Source organism: Fundulus heteroclitus, unplaced genomic scaffold (assembly GCF_011125445.2).
Source record: "Fundulus heteroclitus isolate FHET01 unplaced genomic scaffold, MU-UCD_Fhet_4.1 scaffold_937, whole genome shotgun sequence".
Lineage (NCBI taxonomy): Eukaryota > Metazoa > Chordata > Actinopteri > Cyprinodontiformes > Fundulidae > Fundulus > Fundulus heteroclitus.
Window position 1 is genome coordinate 21,880 of NW_023397403.1, and position 11,864 is coordinate 33,743.

Genomic DNA, 11,864 nt, shown 5'->3' on the forward strand with positions numbered 1-11,864 from the left:
TGACAAAACAAGATACAGAGAAAAATAACAGTCCAGAAACAAACCTAAAGCTTTATTCCTGTCGCTCTAATGTAGTGTCTATAAACTTTGGGTTTGATTTACAGCGTTTGTAAAGTACCTGCATCTCAGTTATTGAGTTAATCGATTCAATAATCAGATTGTCCTTAAGGGCAGAATATGACGCCAAAAATGGCAGAAAACAATCAAACGAACGGGTGAAAGACGCACACACCTGCTCATCATGCACCAAGCTGTCATAATGATTTAAATGCGCGCACATTGAGGAGCGTCTCTTAACACTGAGTTTAACTAAGTGGAAAATTCCTAATCCAACCGACTAATGACGAAATGAATAGTCGATTAGGACTAACAGACACAGAATAGCTGATCTGTTTTTATTGTAAATTAATTGTGATAGGACAGTATAGAATATAACTCCTTTTCCCTTTGCAGAGGTAAACAGTCATGCATTACAAAAGTAAAAAACATTAGTCAAAGTGACTAAGAATGTCAATGAATAAAGGATAACCAATATATACAGATTTATAGCTTGATTTAGTTTCTATGTGATTTTTTTTTAGACTTAAAGTGAGAAATTTTATTTTTCTTTTAAGAAATTATACAAAGTCATGAGAAAATAAATACATTCTAATTATGTTTGTTGTTTTAAGAAAGAAAGAAATCGCTTGCCCTTGCCCGCCTGGTGACATAATTTGGTGAAATCTTGGTGTCGTGTCAGTGTCGGTACATTAGAAATACGATTGCATTTATGCAGTAACCTACAAAATAAATCATTCCTCATTAAACCCCTCTGTATGAAGCCCCCCCTCCTATGGACGCATTCAGGACTGTCGCCCGCTCAGCGCTTCTGAACCCCTTGACTTTTGAATGAAGGGCTACAAGTGCGTCCGGGAGCACGCCCCTACTTGCTCTCCACAGTGGGTGAAAACTCCCAGTCACGAGAGCGCCACGCGCTTTTAGATAAGTTTGTTGGTGGGTGGGGCGGAAGAAGGAGGGGCTTACCCGGCTAAAGGCAAAGCATATCACCCTCTTCGGACCATTTGGAGATGAAAATTCCGAGTGCGTTCTTGGCTGTTTGACTTCGGGACGGTAGCGGATGAGCGAGGAGAAAAATCCGCAACGATTCTGGACTTATTGTCTAAATTTCTGAAAACAAAATCTGCTTCTTTGCGCACTGCTGCATCCAAACAGGTAAGTTGCACATTTGTTTATGGTAAGGTTATAAAGAAAATAATGAATAAACAAACGAGATTGACTTGTCTTTTAAATAGAAGCCAAATATGACGTCCCAATTAAATAGAGAATAATATAGCAAATCCTTTATAGCTATCCAAAATGTAATGAAAAAGTCCAACAATAAAATGTGATTCAATTAATTTCGGTTTATTTTTTACTTCAATCCACAACAATTGTCCCATGGCACTTTAAAAGACAGCAGATGAAATCCAAATGTGTAATCAAACAAATATAGTCCTATCGTATACATTATAGGATATAATATATTTCAGTATCTCATCCCGACAGAGTTGAGTGCTTGGCGTTCTAGATTCAGAAATTGCTGGATAATCTGCCCCACTTTTACGCATTAGTGCGCAATAATTAGGGCAGTTTTATTCAAAAACAACATCAACATTTTTTGTCCTTAATCTTTGACCAAATGAATAAAATAGCAATAATAATGCGAGTATTTTAATGAGATTTAATGAATTCAAGATTTTTTTCCTCCAAAATATAACACAAATCACAAAAAGAATATAGCTACTGTATACTTTACTGCAAAGAACATGTAACCAAATGTTTTGTTGATTTGTATCTTCCCTGTTTAATCTTTGAGCTTTATGTGCTGAGTAAATCCCGCTGTGTCCCAGATATTGACAGCGTCTCTGAGAGCGGAAAAGCAAAAAATAAAACAAAAATCAAATAAATTGGTTACCTAATCCTACAAAGATGAATATGTTCCACAATATCAAAAGATGTACTGCACTTTATTTGTCGTAGGGTTTCTTTCAAGTACTCCAAATGACAGAAACAACAGTACATTAATTAGCAGAGTGTGCTGTCCACACAGTGGTGCTGAAGCGAGTACTTCCGATCTGCAGGGCATCATAATAAAGTTTTGAAAAGGGGCTGGTAGCTGGGGGCCACTGATAATCTTGGAGAAAACTGAAAGCTATAGAATAATTTCAGTAGCTATTTTTTGCTAATGCATAATGCACAAAAAAGGACATAAGAATAAATGTTGCAAATCATATAATCCAAAATCGCATTTCTAAAAATCTGAAGCTTTCTCATACCCATACATTGTATATTAATGATTTCTAGACCCTGTATGCAACAGATTATTAGAGCACAGTTAATAGTTTGCAGATTTACATATATTAAGCACATGCACAAGTCATAATGTTTTGCTGTTTTTCTTCAGATCAACATGATGACCAAACACTTTGGGAAAAGTGGGAATATGAGTGAGCTGGTGAGCTCCCTCAGCTGGCTTGAGGAGGACGGCAGCTCCCAGGATGGAGATGAAAGTCCCGAGATGAGGAGCCGCCACCATGGCCTGGCTCTGGGGGGTCGTAATCACTCCTGTGGAGAACTGGGCAGTGAGGACATAGAGGAAGGAGAGGAGGAAGAGGAGGAGGAGGATGACGAAGAGGAACTTGGACCTAATGGAGAAAATGAACCCAAAAGAAGAGGCCCCAAGAAGAAGAAGATGACCAAAGCTAGGCAGGAGAGGTTTCGCGCCCGAAGGGTCAAAGCCAACGCCAGGGAGCGTTCTCGGATGCACGGACTGAACAATGCTCTGGATAACCTGCGCAGAGTGATGCCCTGCTACTCCAAAACTCAGAAACTATCAAAGATTGAGACCCTACGGCTGGCACGCAACTACATCTGGGCTCTATCTGAGGTGCTCGAGAGTGGTCAGTCCACAGAAAGTCATGGGTTTGTGGAGATGCTGTGTAAAGGTCTGTCTCAACCGACCAGTAATCTTGTGGCTGGATGCCTGCAGCTGGGGCCCACACCTCTGATTATCAACAAGCTTGAGGACAAGTGTGGAGGTCAGGGAGCAGGCGACGCTGTGGCTGGACATCCACTCAGCTACCCGTCCCCAGGACTTCCCAGCCCACCATATGGCTCCCTGGAAGCATCACACCTCCTTCACATGAAGGGATTCAAAGCGCCTTTATATGACAATTCCTCCCCTAACGAGGGCAGCAGTGGCACCCCTCCGTACGACGGGCCTCTTACTCCCCCTCTCAGCATCAGCAGTAACTTTGCCTTAAAGCAGGAGCCATCCCCACACGAATCAGAAAGGAACTACACACCCCACCCTGGCCACCATGCCCACTACCTCTCAGTCCACCACTTCCCCACTTCCACGGCAGGCAGCCTACCAGGGGGGGCTCAGGCCCACCCAATCTTTCAGGCTTCTCGTTTTGAGCTCCCCCTTGATGTGGCCTTTGAGTCATTCACTCCCTCTCACCTGATCAGCTCTCAGATGGGCACCATCTAAGATCTAGTAAAACCAGTGAGTGACTGGTCAGAAACTGTCCTCAGCAGTGGACCTGCCACTCTACAAACTGTTGCTGAACTATGTAACGAAAGCGGTTTATGCTGAGCACTCTAGGGTCAGAGAGGAAGAGACTGTTCACCTCAACTCAGTCTACCTGATGCAAACATGCACCCATGTTTAATCTTTTATTTATTATCTTATTGTTTGATGATACATTGGTGTTTGGACTCTTAATTATTTCTTAACATTTTCCCTGCAGTTGTGAAGGAGTCAAACTTACCAAAACCTCATATCTTTGCTCATGTGGAAGTAAAACACAACTAGAGCTTATCTTTGAACTCAAGAGCTCTGAAAATAAATTGATCCAAAATTCATCCAGCTTAAACTGTGCACTTAGGTCTACAGTTCGGATTTTTAAGAAATCAGCTATTTATATATGTATTTAATATTTATTTTGACAATGTTTTGTCCTCTTTTTTATATTTTTCTCTGCACAGTTTATGTGTTGACGTTTTCTTGGTTTGTTGCCATCCACTGGTAGCTGTACTGTACTTAAGCTATTTATTTTCAGGTCTTTCAGGTACTTGTTCATTTTTGTGTTGCCATTTTTGTCACATGTACTGTTAATATTTTGCTGTTTCGCACTTATTGAAATAAATATTCTTATATTATATGCTATTTCCATAGTAACACTGTGTGGCATGCCTTTTTATACCTATAAAGTCTCCTCACTTCTTAATATATTTTTTGCAGAGGTTTCCATGGCAATAGACAGTTTTGTCATTTTCACACTGAATTACTAAAATAGATAGCTTGGAGACATTTCTTTTCTCCCACACCTTTTTTATTTTGCAGGTATCTAAAAAAAACATTTACATGAAGCTCTTGATGTTGTGATGTTAAAACCAAAACCTTCAATTTAGATTAGCGGATTTTATGTGATTGACCAAATAGACAAAGTTTTAGATAAATGTAGCAAAGATAGGTAATGATACATAGTTTTCTTTATTCTTAATAAAACATCAGTGTGGACAGGTGTGGTGTCCCTTTGTATCCACTCCCCCTTAGTGAATACTCATGATAGACAAACTTCACAGCAGCTACAGCTTCATGTCTTTTCGGGTATATCTCTAGCAAACTAAGTCATAGAGACAGAATGGCTCCTATTTGTTATTGCAAAACAGCCAAATCAAGATGGAATGCAGGACATCTGTGAATAGTAATTATCAAGTCTTTTCATAGATTTTTAACCTGGCTTTCACCTGGACATTGACTGAAAATCTTTGAACATACACTATTGCAGCACCTAGCTCCATCCATCTTCCAGTCAACTCTAAATAGCTTTCCTGTCAAAGCTAAGCATTCCCACAGCATGATGCTGCTATTATCATGGTCTACAGTGAGGATGGTGTTTTCAGGATGAAATTTACATTTTTTTTAATCTAATTTGACCAGAGCACCTTCTTAAACGTGTTTACTTTTCCCTATAGAGGCCGATTGTTTTAATTATGAACAGATTTTTTTTTCAATGATTGCTTTCTCAAATCCATTAGGCTAGATTTGCAGAGTGTACATCTAATAGGTGTGTCCATGTGGGCAAATATCTCACCTGAGCTGTGGAACTCTACAGCTCCTCCAGTGCCATGATAGGACTCTTGGCTGCTTTTCTGGTTAATGTTGTCCCTGCCTGGTTTGCCAGTTTAGGTGGATGGTCATATCTTGATAGGTTTGTAGTTGTACCATTCTTAGTGTTCTGTGAAATGTTAAAATGTTGGGACATTGTTTTATAACCTAAACAAGCTTTGAACTTCTCCACAACTTTATCCCTTGTCTACTACGTTCTTGATTGCACTGGGTTTTATTTATGGGTATCAGAGTAAAGGGGGCTAAATACGTGAGCACACACGTCAAACTTAGTTACACAGCATTTTGAAAACCAGGGAGTATCCTCCTTTCATGTGTAAATTATCTGCCGATTTACACAGCATAAATTCTTGAGAAAATACATTAAGGTTTGTGCTTGAAACTTCAAATGTTTTATGCACCCCCCCCCCAAACCCCACCCCATCCATCCCACTTACAGTTTCAGCTGCTGTCAGACTTTGTATTTAACAACTAGATGTGCAAGTTTCTTGCAGAATGTGGATAAATCCGGCTTCAGAAAGTAAAAACCCTGCCTAGTTTTCCTTCATCCTGCTAACCAAAACAATGCCTGATCTGATTCTAATTGTTCTGAATCATTTGGCGTTTGCCAAGCCAACACAAAGATGAAACTGAACAGGACTATTAGATGAAAAGACTAATACGCTTTTGCCTGATCATAGAGAACTATTGCAGGAGGTGAGCATCTGTGTGCCTGTCCGTGTATGATGTCACTCAGTGACTTGGCTCCAGGCTTTCTCTCAGGTCAGATGGGAGGCTGTTGTTGTGGGCCATGGGAAAAACAGCTCCCGGGAACAGGTGAATATGTCACAAGGGGTTTTTCCGAGCTTCTATCGTTCACTTTTCCCTCACATGTGCCCCATTTTCCCATCAGGCTCATGCCAAAACACCATGGGGTGGAACATAATAAAAAAAATAAAATAAAAAAAAAGAATCGGTTTGTGTTTGCCAGAGTGTGGGAAAACAATGAGACACATAAAATGACCATGAGTCAAATTGTTGACATTTTAAAACATTGTATCTCATGCATTTATCGAAATAGAAGAATGGAATGGAAGCAGCATTATAAAGTCTATTTATAGATCATAACCAGCCCCACACATTTATATCACTCATCTAATGACCACAAGATTAGTTCTGACTTTAATCATCAACCTAAATGGTACTACAACGCATCAAACCACAATATAAAAGGAGCTAAAGTGCAAAAATTGACCAACAAGAGCAGGAGCTGGTGTGTAAAAGCATGTGTATCCTTTTGGACCTGTGGACAATTGTATGAAAGGGAAGGTGCTTCGGAAGTTGTTGTCCGAAAGGACTTTCCGCCTCTTCATCTACCTCTCCAAAATGTTTGTCTTTTTCAGTTCTGGCAAAAGTGCCGAGAGGCTTTGAAAGAAAAGGGAACGATTGTTTTAGCGGGCGCCACTGGTCTATTGTGAATGCAGCCTGTTCTTTCTCTTGACCTGTGACCTGTATTGTTGTTGGGATTCTTGTTCAGGGAGAGCAGACAGCTGGGGGAACTGCAGGGGGGCTGATGGACAGCTGGGACAATTTTAGAGGGAGAAAGAGAGAAGAGGAGCAGGAGCACGAGGGAGAAGGAGGAGAAAGGAAAAATGAAGAGCTTGTTGTGGACAAACAGAAAGGCCAGATGAGGTGACAAAGGTCCTCGCTCCTCAGTCACAAGTTTGTTCTCTTTGCTCTTGTGGGTCAGCCTTGGCACAGGAGAGACACATAGCTATGCAGGCAGACCCTCAGCCTGTGAGAAAGTAGTGGCAGAGTTAGCAGACGCACTCGTTCTTTGTTGCTTTGCTTTTTGTTATAACGAAAGTGGTAGGGGGGGCAGGGAACGCAAATTATCCTCTAGAGTCCAAATACACGAGTGGGTGGATATGGAAATAATCCCCCAAATTGACTTTGAAAGCAAGATTACAAAACACAGAGACAGGGAATGTCACGGAGTGAGGCTTGGAGGAGAGTTTGGTGGTTAAAAAATAGAAATTTTTAAAAAAATGAGCAAAAGTTTTTTTTTTTTTAAGTTTTGTATTTTCTATTAAAACCAATGTTCACATTAATAGTTATAAAAGTAAATAATTACACGAATGGAAAAAAACAAAACAAAAATACATCAACCAGCTGAGAACAACAGTTTAGTCCAGAGTTCATATCATTTTGGACAAAAACAACATTTCACAGTTTGTATTTGGGATGACCCGATCCAAGTGTCGGCTTGAATCCAAGTGTCCCAATCATGTCTTTTTATTTATCAATATTGTGAGTCCCTGCTGACACCCATCTCCTGATACCTGTGCTTGGTCTCCTGTCTGTGATTGTTACAGTAGTAATTGTGTGTAGTTTCTCTTGCAAAGCTTGCACAAGAAATCACACACTCACAATCCCTTATTTGTCTTCTGAAATTTCTGAAATATTGCTGGCATACCTACAACAAAAGTATCTTAAACAGACCTCAGAGATTTCTGTCCATATTAGCATGAAATAATTCAATATTTGAGGGAGTGGTGGCCTGGTGGTTAGAGCAGGACACTTGCCTTGTGGAGAGATGTCAGGTTCCTGGGTTTGAATCCACTTTGGGTGCCTGAGCAAGAACCTTAGTCCCTTAATGCTCCCTCGTTGCCTCACAGGTTGTTACAATCAAACTTTTTTTATGTGCATTTTGAAGTATCACATTAGATATTTTAAAAGTTTGCACCCAATTCGCATGATAATTGAATTGGATGGCAGCCCAGTGCACCCTAAAAGGGATGGATTAAACACAGAGGACATGTTTCATTGGAATGTGTATTGCAATGACAAAAAACAAAAGCTGTTTATTAGTTGCTGCAGAACTGTAGTAATTTCAGCACAACTTAAAAGCCGTGTTTCCATCCAATTCTCATATTCATTTTGAGGGAACATTTAAAATGTTGCAAAAGAAGAAAAGGCAACTCAGATGTGTTTCGATCTACTGTTTTGTAACTAGGTGAGGCAAAGTGTAATGTTGTCATTCATTGACGGTACGCATGGCTGTGATAAACAGGAGATAGATGTTGCAAACTAGCATAGACCACAGATCAGTAATGGAGTGAATTTTTTAATGAATGTGTTGCTATTTCTTTTGTCATTAATGAGACTAAGAAATGATCGAGTCTCTTTGTCGGTCCACATGTACCTGTTGTTGCTTGTTGTTTTTGAGCCTTATGGGAACATCCGGGAAGACGCCGGCAGTAGAATCAGCTGATCAGTCATGTGCAGTAAATGTTCGCTACTTCAGAACTAAGTCGACAAAGTCAATCCATCTCCTCTGTAGCACATTTACTCTCTTTGAAAAAAGTCAAAAACCACTTTAAATGAGGGCTAAAACTGTTTTGCGAAATTTAGCACTACCCTGACCGGTGTTAAGGAGTCTTAAGGTATCCCACAATCCTTTGCGTGACATGGCATATAATCACAGCCCACCTCCCGGGAGGTGAAAATGTACAGAGTGAAGAGAGCACACACTTTGTAGTTAATTTTTGGAAGGCTGTAGGCTCGGATTTGATTCAAATCATCCATGTGCGTTTCTGTCACATAATGATGTTGGAATTAAAGGCTGTCCAAAATTGACACAGCAGTCCAAAGCTCCTCTTCTCTCCATGATAGAGTTCTTACTGTTGACCCCATGAAAAGTTACTGAATAGAAGCTAGGAGCAGGAGTCGGGGCTATTATTAAAGATATTTGGATGGAGCCTAAGACTTTTGGAGAAGGCATCCATCATTACTCGTTATCATGTTGTCCACTTTGCTTAGTAGTGCAAGTACAGCCAGTTGAGATTACAGTTCACTTCAAATTTCTTGGAATTCCTATTGACAGTAAACTGAACTTTAATGATTAAACCATAGCCGCGTTTAAATGCTGAGAACCCATGTCATTTGCAAGCTCAGATCCTTCTCCATCCAGCCACCCCTCCTGTTTATTCTGTATCGTAGCATCATAGCTCAATTGGGCTAATTGCTCTTTCACAAAACTTCCTCTCAACAATAAAAACAAAATGTTGAGAATTCGTCATACTGGTTAAAAAACAGTATTACTCCCTGTCTGGCGGTCCTCGTTAACGCTGCCAAACCCTCTTTATCAGTCATGGCTGCCATCATCCTCTACATTCATACTTCACCATCCTCCCCTATAATCATAGCTACATGCAGATACCCTTTAAACATCTCACCAGGGAAAAAGCTTTGTCCCAACCATTGTCACAGCTCTCAATTTCCTCAGCAGAGAGTATAACAGCACTGTCTTAGAACTTATAGCAATTATCAATCCATCAGCATTTAGATAAAATACATGTCATGTCCTACTCTCTAACTTTACTCCATGTTTTTTGTACTGTATGTTTTTGTAGATATTTGAACAGCCTGCCTGCGATAGACTGGCGACCTGTCCAGTGTGTACCCCGCCTCTTGCCCATTGACAGCTAGGGATATACACCAGGACCCCTCGCAACCCCACAAGGGAAAGTTGTGTTAAAAAAATGGATGGATGAATGGCCTTTAAATGCAAATTTATTTTTGAGTACAGTAAAGTATGAATCTGAATTTGAACCTCACTCGTCATGCTATGTTTATAGAGCTCAAGCTGTTGTGACAAGAAACTGGATTTAGGCTGGGGGTCTCCAGCTTCAGTCCTCAAGAACCAATGTTCTTCTGCTTTTAGATTTTGATATCCCTTACTCCAACGGCACCTGAAAAATCTAGAGAGAGAGATAGCTAGAGAGAGATCGAGACGATAGAGAGAGAGGAGATACGGCTAGAGCGAGAGAGAGAGAGAGAGAGAGAGAGAGAGAGCGAGGAGGAGAGATAGATAACCTTACTATTGTTCTGCAAAGGTGTGCAGATAATAGAATCCTGATCAAGAACACTAAGTGGGAATCAAGATTAGTTTTTAAATACAGTGAAGCCGCCTTATCAGCTGCAACTCTGCATAGTGGAAGCTCATACTTTTAAACAGTTAAATGAGATTGATTCCTACTTTAATAACAGTATTGGACAGTGACATGGAATTGCCCATGCCTAGATTAAAAAGACTTCAGGGATTGTATCTTATTTTTTATAGACATTTTAAACTGAAAATGAGAGAACATGCATTGATTCCTTTTGGCAAAGAAAAATACAAACTTTGGCATATAACATTTTTTTTTTCTTACAGTGAAGTATAACCCGGGCTCTTTTCTTACCTCTTATTCTCTTGTGCTTATATTTCACTTTTGTGTCCAGGACATTTAATCCAACCGGCAAACAAGAGTGTCCCACACTAAAATAAAAAGTTCCTGATCCATAGGAGCTGGATGAAGGGATAAAGCATTGTGATTAAGACCGTATTAATGGGGCCATAGGAGGATGGAAGGCTTTAATCAGTGTCTGTGTGGCGATAATCCTCCTGCCTTTAAGCTGCGGCAAACAAATGATCCCCCACCCCTGTCCTAGGCCTCAGTGTGCAATCACACTCACAACTCACTGGTCTAGTGAGGCTGATGGGGTTCTAGGGTCTCTACTGGTTGTGAGCTGGAGCACCATAAATGTAGAGAAATTACAGAAACAGCTAATTATGGAAAGAGAGTAGAGAATTGATGAAGATATTGACATTGGAAACATGATAAAACACAAGGAGGGAAAAACATGGTGCATGGGACATGCTTTACAATAACACAATGTATATTGAGACTTTTCACTTTCCACATTTGACCTTACAGACTCATCCTAAAACTAACCTGAATACAAATCTCTTTTGAAAATAACTACATAAAATAGTTAATCAAAAAGTGAAAACATTTGAAAACATTTCTGCATTCACACACAATTTTCAGTCTCATACACAGTTTGTGAGACTGAAGAGTTATGGGTCTAACCAGGTAGTCAGCAGCACAGGAGCACCACAGGGGACTGTGCTCTCGCCATTCTTTTTCACTCTTTACACCTCAGACTTCCAATACAAGACAGACTCCTGTCATCTGCAGAGATATTTTGATGATTCTGCAGTCAGATGCATCAGAGATGGACAGGAAGCTGATTACAGGGTGCTGGTGGACCGCTTTGTGGCATGGTGTGGAAATCAATCATTTCATTCTGAATGTGTATAAAATTAAGGAGATGATTGTAGATTTCAGGAGACATAGGAATAGGTCCACACGATTGCCATACTGGAGAAAAAGTGAAGGGGTGGAGGAGTATAAATACCTCGTGGTTATCTGGACAACAAACTGGACTTGAGAGGCAACTGTTAAGCTGCTAACAGAAGAGACTGACCAACTGTACTTCCTGAGGAAACTTAGGTCCTTCAGGCTTTGCAGCAAGATGCTGCATATTTCTATAATTTTGTTATAAAGAGTGTGATTTCCTTTGCCGTCATCTGTTTAGGGTAGCTCATCCTAGGCAACTAACTTAGAGAAGCTCACAAGCTGATAAAGAATGCAGGCTCTGTTCTGAGGACCCTTCTAGAACCTCTAGAGAAGACTTTTACAAAGACGGATTCTTTTTAATCAAATTAATAACATTATGGAAACCTTAAGCAATCCTCTTCATTAGACCGTTGTACAACAACTAAGTTTTTGTCAGTCCGGACGCTTCCTCAGATCTGCTGTAAGATTGGTACAGGAGATCCTTCCTGCCTGCTTGCCATCACCATCTACAAAAACTCGTT

At 40.3% G+C, this 11,864-nt stretch overlaps 1 protein-coding gene across 1 annotated transcript; it reads left to right on the forward strand.

Annotated features, from left to right (window-relative positions):
- The first annotated feature begins 1,039 nt into the window (after positions 1-1,039).
- LOC105928932 (neuronal differentiation 4) lies at positions 1,040-4,222 on the forward strand. The gene is made up of 2 exons (XM_012866474.3): positions 1,040-1,212; positions 2,444-4,222. Exon 2 carries the CDS (start codon positions 2,450-2,452, stop codon positions 3,530-3,532), a length of 1,083 nt encoding a protein of 360 aa, XP_012721928.1. The 5' UTR covers positions 1,040-1,212; positions 2,444-2,449; the 3' UTR covers positions 3,533-4,222.
- The last annotated feature ends 7,642 nt before the right edge of the window (positions 4,223-11,864 follow it).